This window comes from Podarcis cretensis (assembly GCF_951804945.1).
Source record: "Podarcis cretensis genome assembly, chromosome: 3".
In the NCBI taxonomy this organism is placed as follows: domain Eukaryota; kingdom Metazoa; phylum Chordata; class Lepidosauria; order Squamata; family Lacertidae; genus Podarcis; species Podarcis cretensis.
In genome coordinates this window covers 61,781,095-61,803,946 of record NC_137172.1, presented here as the reverse complement: position 1 = coordinate 61,803,946, position 22,852 = coordinate 61,781,095, and the positions used below count along the sequence as shown (strand labels likewise).

The 22,852-nt window shown below is 40.6% G+C and overlaps 1 protein-coding gene across 4 annotated transcripts in view; it reads left to right on the top strand.

The window, feature by feature from the left end:
- The window catches only part of ADGRG6 (adhesion G protein-coupled receptor G6), a 103,168-nt gene that overhangs the window by 68,104 nt on the left and 12,212 nt on the right, over positions 1-22,852 (top strand). For all 4 annotated transcript variants that reach the window (XM_079970942.1, XM_079970940.1, XM_079970941.1 and 1 more), the window contains 8 exons: positions 3,745-3,873; positions 4,683-4,728; positions 5,464-5,570; positions 11,274-11,401; positions 12,416-12,684; positions 17,520-17,634; positions 19,037-19,320; positions 22,721-22,822. In XM_079970942.1, coding sequence (XP_079827068.1) covers positions 3,745-3,873; positions 4,683-4,728; positions 5,464-5,570; positions 11,274-11,401; positions 12,416-12,684; positions 17,520-17,634; positions 19,037-19,320; positions 22,721-22,822 — 1,180 coding nt within the window. The remainder of the gene's footprint in view (positions 1-3,744; positions 3,874-4,682; positions 4,729-5,463; positions 5,571-11,273; positions 11,402-12,415; positions 12,685-17,519; positions 17,635-19,036; positions 19,321-22,720; positions 22,823-22,852) is intronic.

Genomic DNA, 22,852 nt, shown 5'->3' with positions numbered 1-22,852 from the left:
AAATCCTTTAAAAAAGCTCAAAAACTTGAAGGGTTTTTTGTTTGTTTTTTTGGAAATTTTGCCAAAAATGCTCAACAACCTTTTGAGATACAGGAACCCTACTGTAAGCATGACTTCTAAAAATGAAATGCTTTAAAAAAAAAAACCTATGTGTAAATTGCATTTATCTATGCAATTAGGATCACATGTATTTTGTGCCTGAGACCATATAATGAATGTGAAGTTGAGCATATATGATCTGCTTTATGCCATATAGTGATATAATGTCTAAATAGTGCATTCAACATAGACCCACTGAAATGAATGGAGTTAAGTTGGCCATGCCTATTGATTCTAGTGAGTCTGTTCAGAGTATGATATAGTTGCCTTCAGCCCTACGTATCCACTGGGAATAAAAATAATAATAACTGGTCCTGGGTTATAATGATATGGTTTTCAAAAGACCTCTGATGCCACTAAATTCAGTTTAACTATGGCAATTTGAGGGACAGAGTGTTCTTAAAATAAGTGATTTGGAAGGTTCTCTTGCCTTAAAAATGCAGATAAGAATTGCTGAGTTTTAGTAAAGTCTCAGCAAAAACGTCTTTTACATTGCAATGAAGCTCTGCTCAAGAAAGAAGCTTTGTTTTTCAATGAGCAGCTTGTTTCCTATAAATCATTTCAAATGACCTTTGCCTCCAGTGCATCCGCAGCAGAACTCTGCAGCATTGTGTTGGAATATATTATTGTGCTTTTTATTGGCACTGTGTCTAGATATTAAGCATAATCTAGCCTGGCAAATCACTATGACCCACCGCTGCCTTCCTAAATATTCCCGACAATATCTATAGAGTCTTTAGTCTCTACATTTTAAAAAGTCCTTTGTAATGACAACAAAGAAAGTTATGGTGAACAGCAAAATCAGGGTCCTATAACTGTTGGGGAAAATGTTGTTATGTCATGGTAACATAATTAATTTCGGCTGCAATCTTCCCTCTTCCCCTTTACATTCTTCTTAATTTTACAATAGGGAAATAAACTATGACACCTTCAGGGATAGTATATTTTTCTCTTTGATTTGGGGGCATGTTGGGAGACTGAGAAAGCTATGTATCCTTTGTATCTATGCTTTCTGCCAGCACACTCATGGTTGGGGGGGGGAGGGGACATTTGACAGCAAATCTCTATCTCTGATTTCTCTCCTCACCCTCAGAGACTGATATCTGATGCTTTCTATGGCCCCTTGGATGCTCTCCTAGGGATCATAGTAACTCTATACCTAGGGTCTTTGGGCGCCATGACGCTCTCAGACACAGCTCTTTGAGCATGTTACAGTTCCTTGCCCTCCTAATTTTCCCATTTTTAAAATATTGTGGTGGGTTGGAAGTGTTTTGTATGGTAGCCTGCTTTCCTTGTGTTTTATGAGGAGTTTGTGTGTTTGGGGGTGGTTCTAGCATTACCAGTTTTTCTGGAGGTTTTTTTCCCTGGTGCTCACAACAGTTTCTTTGATTTTCAAATGTGTCCCTAAGACAAAAAAATGGTTGAGTCTTCCTTCCCTAACTATAGTTAACACTACATGCATGAGCAGCAGCAGCCTCAAGATCATATACACTTTCCTTTCTTCCTGAAGCAGATCCATGCATCCCCTTCCACTTTTAATCCACCTAGTGTTCCCTGTTTAGTCCTCACTTGAAAGAACTCTGGCTAATTTCGCATATGGATTGCCCAAACTATTGCAGACCGATCCTTGGTTTATGACCTGTTAACAAACCTTAGTTTAAACTAATGGACATAATGGGAGACCCAAATTAGTTTAATAGTGGAGGTGGATAATTGCTAGCTCCCTTTGGCTACATCAGAAGACAAGAAAGGGGATCCAGCTTTCTGCTGGATGGTGTTAAATTATGACTTAGTAATGCATGTGGAACCGGGACGCAGGTGGCGCTGTGGGTTAAAGCCTCAGCGCCTAGGACTTGCCGATCGAAAGGTCGGCGGTTCGAATCCCTGCGGCGGGGTGCGCTCCCGCTGCTCGGTCCCAGCGCCTGCCAACCTAGCAGTTCGAAAGCACCTCCGGGTGCAAGTAGATAAATAGGGACCGCTTACCAGCGGGAAGGTAAACGGCGTTTCCGTGTGCGGCTCTGGCTCGCCAGAGCAGCGATGTCACGCTGGCCACGTGACCCGGAAGTGTCTCCGGACAGCGCTGGCCCCTGGCCTCTTGAGTGAGATGGGCGCACAACCCCAGAGTCTGTCAAGACTGGCCCGTACGGGCAGGGGTACCTTTACCTTTACCTTTAAACAGATGTGCATTCAGCACGCAGAGCTCATATCTCAGAAGTGTGTATAGCAGCACTATGAACATGATTCCTGACATTCAGGAAGCTATATGTGCAGTCATCCAAGTTAGCAATAATCTGTATTGGTTAATTTTTTATGTACACCACTTTGACATGCTAATGAATAAGCAGCATCTAAATAACATACATACATAAATAAATAAAAAACTACATTTTCATATCCTAGTTACATAAGGCAATTTAATATTTTCCTAATAAAATACTGCACAGAAACCACAAAAAACCTTCCCACCTGTATCTGTTGTTCTTTTGAGTGGATCTTATGTGCCACCTGTCTTCCCTGCCATAGAGTCCTAAAATTATGATGCTTATCTAAACTTCCTTGGAGGCCGTGAAGGAATAATTCATTCCCCTTAACATACATGAATGGAGCAAAAGCTGGTACTGAAGAGGTATCCCCTCAAAGTACCATTCTTTGAATTTATGAGCTTTCCTCAGAGTGGCCTGTACATTCCCTAATATGTGACTGTACAAAGGACAGTTCAAACATCAACAGATTAGGTAACTTACATATAGACACTGAACCTAGAAAAGTCTTGTGACTTTGCTTCCTTTTATATTTAGGTCTTTTTGACATTTGAGTTTTAAAAGTGTTCTTGTGTTTGGCAGGGAACCTTTTGAAACAGTGCAACTTTTTATTATGCTAGACATCGTCTCTCATCTATGTAGATGAGATATAATGGATTTATCTTTCAGTTGATGAATGGAGTTTTCTACTTGTTGACTAATAGAATTCTGGGTTTTCAGTTTATTGCTGCTTCTTTTGTAAATGCTGGTTTTGTATTGTATTATTGTTTGTGCTGTTACTGTGATTTTAATATGTCAATCACCTCAAACTATGGAGTGGATTAAAATGGATAGATAGGTAGATGTACAAGGACCCTCAAAGGGCAGTTCTGGGAAATCTTATCTCCGTTATCTAGGACATTCATTGCATGGTAGCATGTACTAATAGAAGGAATAAATGCTTTATGTTACAAGCATCTTTACTGCCAAAAAATAAAGATTACCTCTTTCCCCTGGAGACTGTTTTGTTAATAAGATAAGAAAACGATTGCGTTCTTGGTTTGGGAAGTGATCTAACTATGTCAGAATTGGATATAATCAGCATTGTTTGAGGATTAACTCTGCTTAGCCTCAGAACAAAGTGACTGAGAGAGTTTTTTATGGAAATTATGGTACAAGCTGTCCTTATAACACTATATGTTGCAATAATAAGGGAAATAGCAATGATTCTGTGAGGAAAAGCAAAAATTTAATGTTGCAAACAGGATGCTCTTATAATGAGTTACATGAAGTGTTAACATGCTGGCAACTTAAGCATTCTGGCAAAGCAAAGCAAACTCAATTACCAAGCTAATAATTCTTATTTTTATTTTTGCTTGTAAACATTTAAATTGATTTTCCAAAGGATGCAGAAGCTCACACCAACTTAACCAGTTATGTGGTGGCATGCAGTATTGGCAATAGTACCATCCGTGATCTTCAGGATTCTGTGAAGATTACAATTAAGCACACAGTTAAGCAGGATAAAATCCAGGTGAGAAAGTTGTATCATTTGTTTGCTTTTAAAAATCAGTAATGTCACCCATAAAGGTAAAGGTAAAGGTACCCCTGCCCATACGGGCCAGTCTTGACAGACTCTGGGGTTGTGCGCCCATCTCACTTAAGAGGCCAGGGGCCAGCGCTGTCCGGAGACACTTCCGGGTCACGTGGCCAGCGTGACATCGCTGCTCTGGCGAGCCAGAGCCGCACACGGAAACGCCGTTTACCTTCCCGCTGGTAAGCGGTCCCTATTTATCTACTTGCACCCGGAGGTGCTTTCGAACTGCTAGGTTGGCAGGCGCTGGGACCGAGCAGCGGGAGCGCACCCCGCCGCAGGGATTCGAACCGCCGACCTTTCGATCGGCAAGTCCTAGGCGCTGAGGCTTTAACCCACAGCGCCACCTGCGTCCCAATGTCACCCATAGCCATATGAAATTAGAGGAAAGTAGAAATGTGGATTTCACAAACACATGTTCTTCTGGCAAAGCTGTGGTAGCCATAATAAAGTCTATTAAATCTGTTAACATTCTCTTAACTTTTTTAAGAGCAACTCTGTACAGTTGTTGTGTTTGCTGTGGCAACACTAGCATTTATCTCAGGAAACTTGTAAAGTTTGAGCAAATGAGTACATGTCCTTAAGCAACTGTGTTATGGATGCACAAGCATCCCTAAGTATGCCCCTAAAAGGGGGCAGAGCTTTGCGCATTTTGCACAAATATTTCAAAAACTCTCAAGGAGAACCTGCGGTTCTCATCTGTTTCTTAATGCTATTTTTATTTTTATTTTACATGTGTAAATATCTAGAAGGCTCCTAAACCCACCTGTGTCTTTTGGGATATGAACAGAAACAGTAAGTTTTTTATTTTGGAAAATTTTCATTTATTATATTGGAAGAATAATGCAATTAATTTTTTTTTCTGCTGTTTGAAATTTCTCTAATACAATTAGCAATGTTCCAGCAACATTCTTTTCTTCAAAACCATGGTATAATAATACCTAGAGGAAACTTTCAAAACCTTAAATTCAGGTGCTCACTGTATACTGTTGTTATCTGTGTCCTTATACAACCCTAAAAAAAATCAATAAATAAAACATGACAAGCTTTGTGTTGAAATATAGAAAATGAAAACTATGCTTTAACAGAGTTAATTGTGCCATATGTAGAAGAGAGGATAAGCCAAACTACTCATCATGCCCTTCTTTTTGGACCAGTCATAAACAGATTTGAGCAGATCCCACTGATTTTTCAGCATTGGTATCACAATTATGAAGTTTCCTTCTTCTAGAAATCCAATGAGACCACCTCTCTTTTAGTCAAGCAGTTGCTAATCCCTTTTTTATTTTAGTAGGTTTTATATAGTAAATTAATAATTAATTTCTTATTCAAGTTGAGTCTCCTAATTGCTGTTCTACACTTACAATCCGGCTGTTGTTGTGTGTGTTTAAAAATCTGCTTTTATTGTTGATTTTATATTATTTGTATTTTTAACAATCCTTGTAAGATGCTGTGCATGTTGTGATTGAAACTGGAATTATTCTGGTAATAACAAATAATATAATTGTTTGTCTTTCCCGATTTATCTAGAGGGCCAAGGTGGGTGGAATCCTACAGGCTGCCTTGCGCAAGCAGAATCAAATGAAAATGAGACTGTCTGCTTATGCAATCATCTCACACACTTCGGGGTGCTGATGGTAAGTGATTGTTTACCACTCCTGCTTGTTCACTGCTGCAGGGGGAAGCAGTTGCTGCCAGCCTGAACATGATCTTGCCCCACCCCTGACTTTTAAGGTCAGCGCCAGAGACTGCGCTCATGGTCTTGAGAGACAGGCAGGCACTTGACGGAAAGTGTTTTCTTTCCCCGTAGTGGCACCACAATTATGAAATATGCTTCCCCAGGATATCCACTGGAGATTAAGAAAGTGAGGAAAAATAATAGTCCTGAAAGGGGACTGAGCTGCTTTTGAAAAAAGACTGAATCCTGTGAGCATTTTCATGTAACATTCTCCACCAAAATACGGAACGCAGCACTCAATATTCTGAATGCCTTATTGGTCATTGACCATAATCAAGGGATTGGTTGGTTGATACTGAATGCCTGGGAAAAGGAATATTTCATGTTCCACTGCCGCCGCCTCCTCTGACCTAGAGATAGGAGCAAATTCTCAAAGCTATGAGTGATTAGTATTAGTTATGGAGATGAGAGAGCATCCAGCACATTACCTCTTCCCCTCCACAAAGCAGGGAAGGTTGTTTTCCTCAAATTCTCCCTAGACTCGAATGAGGAACATGGGTCAAAGAGATCGTGGCCACTGTGAGAACAGGATGCAGGATTAGATGAGCCATTGGCGTGATCCAACAGACTCATCTTGCAATTCTCAGACAGGTTATTAAGAATAAGGTTTAAGAGAAATAAAAGGAGAAAGGCAAAGCTGTGTGTTGAAAAAACAAAGCAACATTTCAAGTTCATCGGACCCAGAGATAGCCCATTGTTTTCAACTACGACACCTGTCACACCTGGCCATTGGCCCAACAAAATTGACTACTCCTAATCTGCCTTGTGTGGCTACTTACATTTGGGCATATGTTCTCCTCACAAGTAACATAGCATCTAGATGAAATTGATAAGGAGGAATTTTGAGAAAGAAAGGAATGCTTGCAACATCCAGTTTTTAAGGGCTCTTGACCCAGGTAGGATCTGATTCACAGATGGTTGTGAGCAGCCAATCCTGGGAGTTGCACAGTGTTGAAGCATAGAGGATGAAGTAATCAAGGTGTCTGTGGCAAGGACTGTCACAAGTTTAAATTACAGTCAAAGTGGTCCAATTTCCCTTGATGACTTTTTTAAAAAAAAAAATATTGCCCCATCAAACTACCTTTAACTGAGGTAAAGAAACGGGATGGGGGGTGGGGATCATGTTAAATATTAAACTTTTCTTTTTTAAAAAAAGTCTGGCTATTTTCATAAACTGAACAAGATTTCTTAGGGTTCTTATTTTTTTTTAAATGATATTTATTAAGATTTTCCAATTACAACAAAAAGAATAAAAAAAACAAAACATCCAATTTTAAAATCTTTTTCCCAATAACATCTTTTCGGGACTTCCCCTCCCCTCCCCCTCCTGTATTCCAATTCTTACAAATATACAAAAAAAATTCAACAAGTTCTTATCCCAAATTTAAACTTATTATCATTGACTCAATTTTAAAAATATTTTCCCATCCTCTAAAATCGACCTGTTCCCTTCCGCGAGTTCCCCCCTTTAATATGCAATACAGATTAAAATAGAAGAAAAATAAAAAAAATAATTTTACACCCTTTGGATTCCAAATTTCCCTCCCCCCTTTCCCGGTTGCGTTCCCAATGGTCCTCGACGTCTGATGTCTTCCTGGAGTTCCCACATCTCTCTAAACCATAGTCCTTTCCCAGTCATCTTTAATTTCGAATGTCCAATCTTGGAAGGAGTCTGTCTCAAAAAAGGCCCATTTCTTCCATCCAGATTTTTATATCTAGGAGTAAAAGCTCCAATTTTATTTCTTTAAACCTGTCAAATCTGGATGTCCCAAATGTTCCCACTTCCAGCTTTGTCCAGTTCTTATTATTCTTGTTGTTCTTGTTGATCTCACTCCTCCTTTTTTTTTTTTTCCCCCTGCTCTCCTGCACAAATGTTCCAATTCCAAAAGCTTCTAATTCCTCTGCAGAGGCTTGTTATTCAAGGACAAAACATTACGTCAAGTCCCTTTCATTCTTCAATAGATAAATCTATTGTCTCCTTTAGTGCGTAGACCTCTGTAGACAAAATAGTGTTCCATTTCTGCAGTTTCCCAGGAGATAGAGAGTTCTGGTCAAATTCCACGCCAACAATACTTGTAATGTCCCTCGGCTCCTCTAGGTGGTTTGCAATAACTAAATTCCCTTCCAGATCACGTCCACCAGTCAAAATAACTTGTTATTCCTTGTTTGTAACAATTTGTATCCAATTTGTAACAAATGTAACCGGCAAAGTCCTCGTAACAAAGTTCTCTATTTTATTCTTCCGCTTTGACAGCTCTTTGACAGCTGTCAAAACCTCTATTTCTCTTCTCCCGGCGCTTCTCACAAATCGCTCCCAGGGTTCCGGGGGGGGGGGGTTGCTTTTTAATTCAATTCAGTTCCACCTTTCTCCTCCAGCTCAGTCTTATGATTTTCCCTCGCGAAGTTAATAACTTTGTCAAAGTAGGGTTGCACTCGATCTTAGTTGTCAAATCCTTTGCTTTAACTCTTCTACAACAGGGGGGGGCTGACTTCCTTTTTGCGCCTCCCCCGCTCGCTCCGAATTTTTTAAAAAAATTTATCCCCCTTTTTAGTCCAGGTTCCGATGACTCACGGGTTATTCTTTTAAGTCCAGATTTTCAATAGAAGAAGTCAGCGCTCTCCGTCGAATGGCATGTGGCTTCGCTTGGCAGGGGAAGCGAAGGACTCAAAGCACCCCCCCCCTGTCACCCGCTCCGCAGCCTTTAAAAAGGCTCCTTCGTGGGTCGGGGGGGCGCAAAAGGTGCCAGCCGAGTCACCATGTCCATGGGTTTCAGCGCCCATGGTTTTTAAGGGTCCCCGCGTCGCCGGCGCGGTAGGACCCAGCCCCTGCCGAGCAGGCTCCCTCCGGAGCTCGGAGGGAGTCCGCCATTCGGCGATGGCGCCAACCCGGAAGTCTGGAGATTTCTTAGGGTTCTTAATCCCTCTTCTCAATAATTATTTCACTTTAGCTGATATTAATATTCCATGCTTTCCACAGTTATTCTTCTACCTAGGAAGAAAATTAGGAAGGTACATCTGATTTGATTTAGCTGATTTAAATAGGTTTTTTAAAGAGCTATAAATATTTGAAACACCAAGAGACAAAGTGTAAGAACTGTCTTTTTCTTCCCTGCATATGATTTATGGTGCATTAGAGCCACAAGGTTCAATATCTGGCTTCCGCAGGCCTAGTAATATATTAGCTCTTTTCACATCTTTCATGAATTTAAATATGAAAAATATCACAAGCCTTTCTGTTCCCTTTTCAGGCTTCTTCTGTTCTACTTTTGCATATTTGTGGGGAAAGGGGGCATTCTTAATTTCAATGTGTCCTTTCTCCAGCTGTGAGTGCTTTTGTGGGAGAGTCCGAAGTGAGGAGAAAGTCGTCATAATCCTGGCAGTATTCCAGTTGGAGAATTATAATATTTTTCTGGCATTTTAAATTGCCAGTTCTTTTTCTCCCAGAGATCTTGTTTGGATTTACATATTATAGCACCAGCCTAGCAAGGATCATTGTGTGCAGAAACATATGCAGCTTCTCAGTCTACACCCACATATGATTAAGTTATGGAAGTTATGATGCGGTGATATATACCATCGCACCACATGAATCCATTCACCTTCCCTCTCCTGCAACAGGATGTTAGAATGGCAGGCAATGGGAAAGACCCTTTGACATACAAGTATATGTGTCATTCATTACTGTGCACAAAATCCACTGCCTTTGGTTAAACTCTGGATTAAAATAACACTTCATCAGTAAGTGATGATGCACATTCACTTGCATCTGCTTGTTGGATGTGCAGGGATCATGAAATGTCAGAGGTCATCAACACTTACTCAAAAACAATTAAACAGTGGGTTCAACTACAGTACATGATTTCTAAGATCCCCTCCAACATTCTATGAATCTCATAATGCCGTAATTTCAATTTCCCCCCTGCATTTACATAAAATGAAAAATACTGAAAGCAGAAAGATGGTCCCTTTCTTGGTTTTAAGACTTCATATCATTGTAGTTACTAGATTGTGGGTTAAGGTAAATTGTAAAGTTACAAGGCATATTTATGTTCTGAGAACATAAACAGACAATAAAGGAAAACAGGAGTATTGCCAAAGGGGAACATTTCCTCTGCGGCGGAAGTGTTAGGTGAGAATGGTGAGGATCACGCAGTTAGATAATAGAATCTTGAAGGAACTCTGGCAGGAAGCCACAATGTTTCTGAAATCTTAAGGGAAGAAGATGAAATGCTTGGTCTTTGTTGGCTTCATCCTGGTAGAACTTGTCACATTTGATTTCAAAAGAGGAATCTTCCCCAAAAGGAGAAGACTGGTAAAAGGGAAGTTGAAAGGCAAAGCCAAGAGGGTCAAATACCTCCAAATTGGTTGGGAGGTGTTAAAAAACTTGAGTGTATACCACAGATTAGAAAAGATGCCCGAAAGCCCCAGAGGACACCAGTGTGATTAATGACCAGAATCAAAGAAGATTCCTTCACAAAACTGATGTCAATAGGCAGGAAGTTCCAAAGTATGGATGTTACCTCACTGGAAGAATGACTTCTTAAAAATAGGGAACAAGTATTATGTGGCACCTGTAACTGCCTGATCCACAGATCAAAGCACTAGAGTGAACTTACATGGGGGAAGATGATCTTGCAAGTAAACTGGTTTTATATGCTAATAGTAACACATTGAACTTGGCCTGGTACCAGATCTGCAACCAGTGCATGTCTCTAAGCAGAGGTGTTTTTTGCTGACGGTCTTGCTCCTACTGTCAGTCTTGCTGCAGCATTCTGCCCTAACTGCAGCTTCTGGATGAAGTTCTGTATAGAGCAAATTGTGCTAATCCAATCCTGAAGTAGCCAGTGCATGAACTGCTATGGCCAAGCTCTCCTGATCCAGGAATAGTTATTGTTCCAAGATGGTCACAGATGCTCGAACAAATGCCCCAACCACATAACTGCTATAGTCAGTACCCTCTAAAAGAACACATCACAATTCATACCATTTAGCCAGCCTCCCTTTGTGTGAATTCCACCCTGTCTTCCACCTGCGTTTCTGCAAACATGCATCATTCCCAGTCTTACACACATGACATTTTTCCTGTACAAGGATTATTTCTATGTAGGAAACATTGGTTTCTCAATCTGTATAGATATTAATGTGGAGATAATCTTCATGTAGGAAATTGTCATGCATGAAGGGGCCATTTGACAGATTTTCTGAACATTTAAACAAACGTGATCCTGCTCACATTATTCACAAGGGAGGAAAGGCTGACTCCTAAATGTAAGGAGTTCTAAGGAAATAGGATATTGCATGTGGAAGGATTTCCCACAATATAGTTCTTGAGATCTGCATAATGACATAATATGAACAATAGAGGTTTGTATATTGATGCGGTTTCCAGCTGTTACACTACTTACCCTCTGAATTTTTTCTTCTTCTCAGGAGTTGTAGGAAGGAAGCAGAGGTGTGACAGTTATGCACTAAATATATCAAGTGCAGTGTAGCCAACATTCTCTGGAATTTACCTACATTTTTGTCACAAAAGAAAAATAGTTGTGCTTCTCAAAAAAACCTTATTTCCAACAGTTTATATCTCTTTTTGCCTTATGTGTAGGACCTGCCAGGAACCGCTCTACAAATAGATACTGAAAACACCAAAGTCCTCACTTTTATAACTTACATTGGTTGTGGAATTTCTGCCATATTTTCAGCTGCAACTCTTCTGACGTACATTGCTTTTGAGTAAGTATTTTGTCATAACAGGTCAAATAATTGTTCTTATTTCAATTGGTAGTCTGTGTCAGGAGCAGATTTAAAATTCAGATTGTGATCAGCGAACATGATAAATTGGAGCCGCTGTATGCACCATAAATTTAAAAGGTGTCTAACCTTATCTTAAAATCTGCTGTGCTAGTAATTAGAAGTTACGACAGGACACAGACATATATGTGGCATTATGCCAGTGTAGGGAAACAAAGCAGAATAAATGCCTAGAAGCAGGATGGCGAAAAGACTTTAAATCAGTTAGGAATTTAAGAACACTTAAATGTATTTATACACCATATGAAAACACAGGTTTCTGTACACAATAGGCACTTTTGGCACTCAGACATAAATCTTGACCCCCCCTTCCTTTGGATAAATAAGATCCAAGTCAAACAACAAAACAAAAAGCTAGCCGCTAAGAAACCAGAGTGATTAATTACAAATAAATAATTAGAGATGTTGTTTTCATATGGCAGTTGCAGTTCACTAATAACTTTAAACAGCAGAATAAATGGTACATATAGCGAACAGCTTTAGCAGGGGTGGCTAGTCTACAGACCACATATGACCCTTAGAGATTTTTTTTTGTCCCAACATTTGTCATTTAAACTTGTTTAATTCTGTTTTTGACTGGATGCTATGGGCTCCCTGCTGTGGTGTCATAAGATTTTTTGCAGCTCCCCAAGGCCCAAATAAGTCAATATTAAATAAAAATAAAAGTATTTTTTATTACTGACCACTCTTGTGGGTGCCCTTCTGTGATTCTGTTATACCAGAAGGTTTTGTGGTTCCCCAAACACAAACCCCATGATACAATGCCACATCCGGTCCAACATTGACTTAAGCCTATTCATTGAGCAGGTGAGCACCTACCTGCATGTTCATTCATGGACTCAGCAGTTCAGAAGTCCAAAGAAGACCAAAAGTTAACCTTAATAAATTGGAACCTACACTTCGTTCTATTATTATTTGCTGTCTATTTATCACCAGAAAATTGCGAAGAGATTATCCATCCAAAATCTTAATGAATTTAAGCACAGCCTTGCTTTGTCTCAACCTGGTCTTCCTCCTCGATGGCTGGATTGCATCATTTGATGTAGAAGCCCTTTGCATCGCTATTGCTGCCCTGTTGCATTATTTCCTTCTGGCGACCTTTACGTGGATGGGCTTGGAAGCTGTTCATATGTATATAGCTCTAGTAAAAGTATTCAATACCTACATTCGCCGATACATACTCAAATTTTGCATCATTGGGTGGGGTAAGTAATACTTTTACATCCTTTTTTTAAAGTAATCTGGTTTGATTACATTTCTCTATTGCCTACAGCTCCTATTCAAGTCAAGACTGGAACTACTAGGCGACTACAGAAAAACTAATCTTATTTTTTCTCTCCTTTTCTTTCCACCCTTCCCCTCTCTCACACACATGCTCACTTTTCTTTTTCTTTCCTTTCTTTTTGCTGCAACATGCAGCTTACCATGTTATGGCATTTAAAGGATTCTTAATTCCCCTCTCTCTTCTTTTGTGTAACTGTCACTCTGTACATTATTCCCTCAATCCCCAAATCCCAAGCAGAAGCTTTTCTTGCGAAAGGATGGTATATCATTGCTTCTAGGTGTCCTCTGGATCTGCTTCCATTTACCCACTATTGGTGAAAAGCACCAAAGTATCATTGACTTAGTACATGTAGTGGCAGCTCTTGTGGAAATATGGCTTTCTTATGCTGAGCAGTGACAGAAGCAATGGGGTAACCATTCCTTTGCTGGAGGTGTTGCTTGGTGGGAGAAGCGGTGAAAATGCAGCAGTTCAATACCATCAGTATCCGGTGTGGATACAAGCCACACTAGCAGTGGCAACAGCAATGGTTAAGGCCTGGAAGGCAAGCATGTTCCATCTTCCTCCCAGGCCTTTGATCAGATTCCCTCCAGCTGCCTGTGCGAGGTGATGCTGCATTCTTTAGGGGCTAGCATGTCTAAGGTCGGGGGGTGGGATTTTCCTTCATTTCCCCTTCAGATCTTTAAGTCACCATACCTCCTTTTTAAAAGAGTCTTATTATTATGCATTCGCTTTTCATTTATTGTCAGATGCCTTGGAGTCCTGTAGTCACATAGAAAGATAAGTTATAAATGAATGAATGAACTCATCTAAAATAGCGCAGGCAACTCCTGCACAGTACTGCTCCATTCAACCATCGTCTCCACTGCCACCAAGTGACACCTTTGGGTAAAAGTAAAAGCATGAGGCCTCTCTCCTCTTATCTTCATTTAGCAGGAACAACCATATATTTCATTCATGCCACATAGTGACTGATGGCAGATTCACACAAGTTCTTGTGTTTTGCGGTGAAACTGCTTGTTTTCAGTCCAGGCTTAAAACCTGGAAGTGTGCATGCACACAAAAGCTCATACCAAGAACTAACTTAGTTGGTCTTTAAGGTGCTACTGGAAGGAATTTTTTTATTTTGTTTTGACTATGGCAGACCGACACGGCTACCTATCTGTAATCATGTGCAGTTTGTCACCCATTACCATTTTAATTTGCACAATGTCAAGAACCTACCTAAATTGTATGAATGGTGATGTGTCAAATCATAGGGGGATACACATCAAAATTGTCTAGTCCACCTGACACATTTTGAGCCTAGAGTGAAAATTAGTCAGATTTCCAGGATTTCAATAAGCATAAGAGTTTTATGAATTGTCACTGTACTAGGAATTGTACATGACCATTTGGCACATCAAGAATTGTACATAACTATTTGACACATAAAAAATTTATATAGTTCCTGATTTTTTCAATTTATTGGAATCCTATTCCAAGCTCCATAGATGAATTCTGTAGGACATTTTTACATTGATAAAAGTGGGAATCTCTATTCATCCTTTCCATGGCAAATTACATTTGATATACAGTTGAGATTAAACCAACAATAAAAAATTAAAGATCATATTGGATTCCTGTTGGTTCAGCTAGAATAAATATGATTGCATAAAATACATATTGGTCCTGTCATTCTCCCCGGGAATGCAATTATTCATAACTTTTGGGATTGCTCCGATTCCTTTGGGCAGGGCAGATAAACACAACAGTTTGGCTTTAGATGAAGTTTGTTCTTTTACATTTATTCATGTAATTCCGATTTATTTTCACAACATGGAATTTGGGCCAGCAGCGGTGGTTGCACAGAAGTTTTCTGATTTGCTCAGCATATAATTCTAAGACATTGGAAGTTTCACTTAGTTCCAGATATTTAATGCTTGTTGGAATAGCTTGTTCTTTCAGGCTTAAAGAGAAAGTAAAGGTAAAGGTAAAGGAGCTAAAGGGACCTCTGACCATTAGGTGCAGTTGTGGCCGACTCTGGGGTTGCGGCACTCATCTCACTTTATTGGCCGAGGGAGCTGGCGTACAGCTTCCGGGTCATGTGGCCAGCATGACTAAGCTGCTTCTGGCGAACCAGAGCAGTGCATGGAAACGCCGTTTACCTTCCTGCTGGAGCGGTACCTATTTATCTACTTGCACTTCAATGTGCTTTCGAACTGCTAGGTTGGCAGGAGCAGGGACCGAGCAACTGGAGCTCACCCCGTCACAGGGATTCGAACCGCCAACCTTCTTATCGGCAAGTCCTAGGCTCTATGGTTTAACCCACAGCGCCACCGCGTCCCTTAAAGAGAAAGTAATGTACTCACAAATAAATATAAGCAATTATTGGGGGGAAACTTACAAGCACAGATCTAAATATCCTGCTACATAGGTAGAAGCCACTTCCAGGGATGGAGAGGAGTTCACCAATTTCACATGCAATCATACATACATACATAGACATATACAGTTCCCCACAAAGAGTCCACAGGTCTCAGAGGCCTGACATAGAAGGTTCGAAATGGAGGCTACCAAACTCCCACCCCCCGCAGCAGGATTTTTGGATTCATGTCATAGGCTTTTATTTTAATATGTATTTAACGTTGTGTGTATGTGAAACACCATTTGCTTGTATTGTTTAACAAATCAATTAAAACAAAACATTTTTAAAATTCACTTTAATGGGGAGCAGAGAAAGGAATTATCTAAAGCTGATATTGTAACTCAGAGAAGGAGGTAGGCATTCTGAGCTGACTGTCGTCCCCAGAGAGCAAGGGCTATGCATGAACCAGTTGCAAAGCAGTAATTTTTGTATCATGTAATTAACAACCTAGGGGCATAAGGAACACAAAACCTAAGATCCATATATATGTAACATGGTCAGTGGTAATTCTTTCATCATTAAAGTTAAAATAAAAATTACCCATGCAGCCATAAAAATGAATTCTTTCAATCTCATAAAGGAATAAACTACAAATATGACAACATTCTTTGGATCTGGAAAATATTAGCTATGCATGTGAAAAAACACCATATTATTTGAACTATTTTACATAGCTTTTGTATGCCTCTTCTTAAAAACTGTGCCTGGATTTCAAAAAGGTTTGTGAAAACACTGCAAGGGGGATACAATTTTCATTATTAAACCATCTGTTGTTGTTTAGTAGTCTTAGTTGTGTTTGACTCTCCGTGACCCCGTGAACCAGAGCATGCCTTGGAAACTCACTTTCTTCTCAAAGCTTCTCCTTTTTTATGTCCATGGAGTTTTCTTGGCAAAATACTGGAGTGGCTTGCCAGTTCCTTCTCCAGGTGGATCACATCTAGTCTAAACTCTCGGCTATGACCTGTCTGTCTTGGGTGGCCCTGCACGGCATAGCTCACAGCTTCTTGGAGTTATTCAAACCCCTTCGCCACGACAAGGCAGTGATCCATGGAGGGATATTAAACCACCTAGCAAAGGACAATTCTGATAACTTAATCTAGAGTTCATAACACAAGGTGCCTGTTCACTTTTTTCTGCATCTAGAACTTTTGGGTTCTGAAAAAAGCTGCAAAGGCCTGAATGCAACCATTGTGTGCAAAATAATGCAAAGCAACACAAGGCCATAAAGCAAATGAGTACAGCAGTAATTTGAAAGCAAATTTCACATAATTGAAATGGGCCCCATTATTGGCCCCCATTACTAAGATGCTTTCCAAAAAGATCCAGCAATCATCTGGAACAGTAGGCAACATTTTGAGATCAGTTCATTGATTCTGCATACTTGAGACGCAAGGTTCACTTGAATATAATTTTCTATAACGTAGTGCTTAAACAAGCCCTGAGGTCTTATAATTCCTTCTAATATTGAACCTGGGTGGTCTGGTATCTGTCAGTGTAACATAGAAATGGGTCCAGGGCCACCCACAGACGAAGTAGTGGTTTCTGCATATTCAGTATTCCTTTGATATTAATATCCTGAATATTTTACATACAGCTGCCAACTTTCCCCACTTTACAACAGTTACCTTTTGGTAAACACTTGTCTTTCTTTGGTGATTGCTCATGGCCGAGTAAGATTGTCTTCCATGAACACTGTCTTAATGGTGTGTCTGTAAGTGACTGTGGAGGCCAATTCTGGATCCACGTGTCTTCCACAGTGGGGACATAGGTTTATGGGCGGGAGTTGATCATGGTGAGGATTCCTGAGTTCGTGCTTCTTCAAAGTCCATGACATCTTTGGGTATACTGCATTTTTAAAATTTGCCTAGGTAGGCACTTGTCTTTCTCTAGTGAATTGCACATAGTAGTCACCGTATCTCATATAATTAGAGTAACACACTGAAGCTACCTATTGGAACAGCATGGCAAAAAAATTACGTCCTTTCATTTAGCTCATTCTCTCATATTCAATTGTACTAAGTTGGACAGAAACAATTAACTAAGATTGATTTGTACTACACTACAATGATCGCTAAGTGATGCATTACCTTTTGGTAGACTTCTGCTTACCGCTAGTGAATTAGAGTTCATATTAAGCTGTTATAGTAAAACATTGCTGTTATGATAAATGTATGAAATTGGATGAATGCCTGAAAATTTTGAGATACATCATTGAATGCTGACAGTGCTCTAAATGGGCATAAACAGAGATATAAAACAGCATTACAAATAGAATTTAATTGGTACTATGACCTAGTATGGCAGTTCTTGTATTCTTTAAAGTTATACTGTTATGTTTCCTTTTGTTACAGGCTTACCTGCGGTGGTCATAATAATTGTTCTAGCAGTCACAAACACAAATGCAAATAGTATTTACAACAAAGATCTGTATGGCAAAAATACTAAGGGGCAAGGTGGAGATGACTTGTAAGTATTTTGTATATGACTTGTAAGTATTTTACATAAAGTGGGTACAATGTAGGACTCCAATACATGCTTAGACCTCCATGTTCCCGCAGGGCTCCCTAGGCTGCGGATAGCAGCCTGCTTGCCCGGAGCGCAGGGCGTGCTGAAGCAGAGCGCCCCACGCTTCGGGCAGACATCCGCAGCCTGCTGCCCGGAACGCGGAGCGCGCTGAGCAGAGTGCCCCGCGCTTCGGGCAGATATTCGCGGCTTGGGGGGGGGAATAAATGTTTTTTCCTTTATTTCCCTCCCAAAAAACTAGGTGCGTCCTATGGGCACAAAATACGGTAATTAGATTTCTTATCTGCCCTTTAACAATGAGGTCCCAGGGCGTGTTACAGTTTAAAAATACAATATTAAAATCAGTTAAAACAAATAACAGTCAAGAGAGTAGTGTGGATGATTATATCTATATCTATATTTATATCTATATATCAGGTGATAAAGGCCAGGGTAAAGGGTTATGTCTTCAGCAGAAAACTAAAACGAAGGTGCCAGACATACGTTTGTGGGGAGGGAACTCTGCAGCTTAGTGGCTACCACAAAGGATTTCCTCTCAGGCCACCATCTGCCCCCAATCTGAATTATGAGGACAGTGGAACTGCCAGTAGGGCCTCCTCTGCCAATTTTAACGCCCAAGAGATGATGTTTGGGGCCTAAGTCATTTAGGGCTTTAGACACTGATATGACCCCCTTGAATTTAGTGCATGCGTGCGCACACACACACACGCGCGCGCACACACACACACACACACACACACAACTCCTGCAGATCAACAGATGCTTAGAAGTTCCCTTTAGGCTTCTGTACTACACTGGTGAACATCAGAAGTAGAGGGAATGGGAATGTTGCACACTCTTTCTCTCTCTCCCCCCCTCCCCCCCATGCACCTTTTTGCTCTCATGTGCACAGGCTGAACATGTGAGAAGCACTTAACATTTCACACGGGTGTTGTAATGAAGCTGGAGGTGATTTTAGCTGTAATGCTGAATTTCACTGGGCTAATTTCAAGCCATCAGAAAATGTGTGATCCTTTATTTACAATTTGATTGACCATTCCAGTGTAACTGTCCAGAACAGGCTGTTTTTCATCTCATGTCCAATTCATGTTGCCACTGCAGTGTGCTCACTGCTTCTAGGTGGTTGGGTCTCATGCTGTAGCAGTCATATCTGCATACAGAAAACACATGGAACAGGTGAATAAAGAAATTACTTCTGAAAGCTCCACCAACCTGAGGATCCAGCCATGAGGAAGCAGTGACCACACCACATGAGTGATGTATGGATCAGCCCATAGTGACAAAAGTAAAATAGACAACCAGTTTTGTAACAGCAGTATCGTAACAACAGTTTATTTCTTTACAGCTGCTGGATAAAGAACACTAGTGTGTTTTATGTGACCTGCGTTGGCTACTTTGGAATCATGTTTCTCATGAACATTGCCATGTTTGTTGTGGTGATGATGCAAATCTGCGGGAGAAATGGAAAGCGAAGCAATCGGACTATGCGGGAAGAGATTCTGAGGAACCTCCGTAGTGTGGTTAGCTTGACCTTCCTACTAGGCATGACCTGGGGCTTCGCTTTCTTTGCCTGGGGGCCATTATATCTGCCCTTCGTGTACCTCTTCTGTATTTTCAACTCCTTGCAAGGTAAGTGGAGCTCTACTTGGCAAAAACAAAACGAAATTAATAACAACCTAGAGATGGTGGATATAAAAAGCCCTCTCTGTTTGACTGCTTAGGCCACACACCACTCCCCTGACCATGTCCCCCACTGGCCTTGCTGCATGCCCTTATTAAATGCCTTTGCCCAGTTGGAATGTGTATATATAATTCCTCTTGCTTGCCTAGATGGAGGAGAGAGACTGAGGGGGTACCACAATCTCTAGTCTACTCATGAAACCAATACTAAGCTTCCTGAGGAGGTTATTTATTCAAAAAAATAATTTTCAAAATCCCACATTTCAGCTGTTTCTCCTGTTCTATCCCCATTGTATGAGCTCGCCTTTCTTGTGCTTGTTCCCTAACATGTGTAACCAAGAAACTGATTTCACTACATGTCGTTTCTTTTCTTTTTATTCAGTTTTGAATATGTACCATATTTAGTATCGAGGTTATTGTCACGCAGAAACAATTCTGATATCTGAGACAAGAGCTTACATACATCATGCATCATTTTATTGAATCATCAGGCGGTTTTTCCTCCTAAAAAGACTGATCTGCAAAACATATTGCATTCAAAGAAAGCCACAGGCCAAAAATTATTCATCAGAGCTACCCAGAGGCTTGACTTTAATGGAGGTGCTCATGGAGTGTTTATGGAGAAGGGTGACGGAATCTGGGTTCCAGTCCAAAGCTCAACAGAATTATTAGAGGATGTACACTGGAAATCCAATGGTAGCTCCAAAACAAATTCAACATTTACAGCCTTCCCAAAGAATCCAATGCTCTTAGGGAGAAATATGTTTCCAGTTTAACAGATCATCCTAGCAGTGTGTATTAGTGTATTAGTGTGTATTAGTGTATTCAGCTGGTTAGAATGACTTAAAGCAGGCATGCCCCAAGTCTGTTTTGGGGGCCTAATCTTGTCTACCGGTTGGTTTAATCCTAAAAAAAACCTCAACTTCAACCCTAAAAAAACCTCAATAACTTCAATCCTAAAAAATGTTAACAACTTTGGTTGGCCCTCACGGCCCTTCACTTCATCACATCTGGCCCTCTTTGAAAAATTTTTGGACACCACTGACTTAAAGTAAACAAGAACTGGAATTATTCATTCTTGATACTTTTTTAGTAGTGACATTTATACTGTGATATTGTTAAAAGATGCCACTATATCATAGGTATGCAACTCTTAAACAATTATGCTGCTATGCATATCTAGTAGGCTAGCACACCACCATATGCTTTTAACATTGTACTAATGTACTTGCTAATATGTCCAAACCTAACTAGGTACTAGCTCAGCAGAGTTATCTTGGCTGTTTCTCTCATAAATGCACAGGTAAGATACCTGTTAGAAAACACTCATTAATATGCTTGCATAACAATCTGAATACTGTACAAATCTTACTCTACGGTTTTGTGAGGTTGGGGCATGGCACCCTCAAATTAAGTAAACAATACAATCCTTTTTATTTCCTGTTTTTATTATGCAGTTTTCTTCCCATACTCTTTTCAGTGCTGTCATGCAAAGATAAATCAAATTATATTAATCTCCCCTTTATAAAACATATATTCTGATAATTTCACTTCCACTCCCCCGTAGAGAAATTAGGAGCCCTTTTGCCACTAAATTGCAGTTTTCCTTTTGACCAAAACAAAGCTGGTTAAGCGACGCCTGGTATTTGCCATGGCAGAAGAGACAGAAACAGGCTCCGCTGATAATTTACAGCCAAGCAGCTTCTACCTAATCTGTGAAGCTCAAGATACTGATTCTTCCCAGCCAGAGGACTCAGTGAGATACAGCCTGACAATTAATAAGGGTGAAGGGATTTCTTTACAAAATGTGTCTCTTGCAGAGGCTTTTCATAGGAGTATACAGATTATCTCTCCTCTGGTGGCATTTGTGAGCCAAGTGAGCATCCAGAGCTTTAAAAAGTCACTTCATGCAACAGGTTAAAAGCTGTAGTCCCTGTGAGACCCAATGGATCCGTTGCTCTCAATTCAGATCTGTAGTAGTGTCAAAGATGTCTGCAATGTCTCCAAGTTTTATTGCTTCTCCAAATGAGGACTTGTGTATGCAGACACCCTACATTGGACCTTTGTTGTTGCCCACCTATGCCTTTGCAGCAGTACATGGTAGATTTTTTAAATCAATAAGTTATTGAAATTTTCCACTATCTCGGCAATAATATACAAATAACAGAAATAATAGGCAAGTGTTTAAAACTTGAAATTCAGATAAGAAAGGACATTATATTTGTTGGTATCCTGAATAAAGTTATCCTGCACAAAATAAGATGCTAATTTTTTAAATTATGTGCTGCTGTGAAATGTACCCATCATTTGACCTTATTAACCAGTCTGCTCACTATGAAACCCCAGCCCATGTGTTGGATGAACCTAAAGGAAGCAAACATCTATATATTAGAACTAGAGGCTTCATGCTGCCATATTTCTTAGAAATACAGTAAAGCATTGGGAAATTATTTGTAGTGTCCAACAAAGCCTCTCCTACTCCCGGAGGTGAGGGGTTGTGAGCGGGAGACGATTCCCGCGTCATGCAGGGGGCGCTCCGCCCCCTGCTTCGACTCCAGGGCTGGCGCGCCACGCCCCTCCCCAGTTGGGCATCCAATAGGGAAGCTTGGCGGGGGCGTAGCTTGCCTATAGCTTGCCGTTCAAATGCTTGCCATTCAAATGCAGCCACGCCAGCCATCCCCGCCATTGCACACACATTTTCTTTGAGTCACCCACCCTCCACTCCCTTTAGATTAGCTTTTCCTGAGACTTTGCTTTGGACCTCTGGTTGGTCGCCCTGTTTAACCAGGGGGCCTGGTAGGAGTTTTTTCCAATTGGCTAAATTGGCCCGGCCTCTTGGTATTTCGTGGTATTTGGAGGTTAGGCATTGGAATGTGTTGTTGGTGTTTCGGGGGGCAAGGTGTGGCCATCGCCTTCCCCGACAATTTTGGGTATTCCGCTAAAGGAATCCAGCGGTCGTGGATCCTGTCCAATGCCCGTGTGGCGGGGGGCGACCCTCGGTGACATCAGGAGAGAGCCTATAGTTGCATTAGCATCAACAGGCTCCCCTCCTGGTGGTTAACCCCTCCTCAGACTCACCCCTCTTCGAGTGGGTGGAGTCTAATGTTCCGTGGTCCAATGCCTAAGCCAATACCTTGTCACATGCTGTAATCAGTGGCCTTTTCCTTACCCATTAACCTTACATACTATGTCCACGTGTCTTTATTCCCGAAGCGGGGATCGGGTCCTCAAATCACAACAGCAAAAAACAAAACAACAACAACAGAAAATCATTCTCTGTAAAGTGCTGTCTCTATCTGACAATTGTTATGAGTGTTAAATTATTTAATTCTTTTCACTCTGATTTCAGGGTTATTTATATTTATATTCCATTGTGCCATGAAAGAAAACGTCCAGAAACAGTGGAGACGGCATCTCTGTTGCGGTAGATTCAGGCTTGCAGACAACTCAGGTAAATAAGCTGCTTACAATGGTTTTTCAT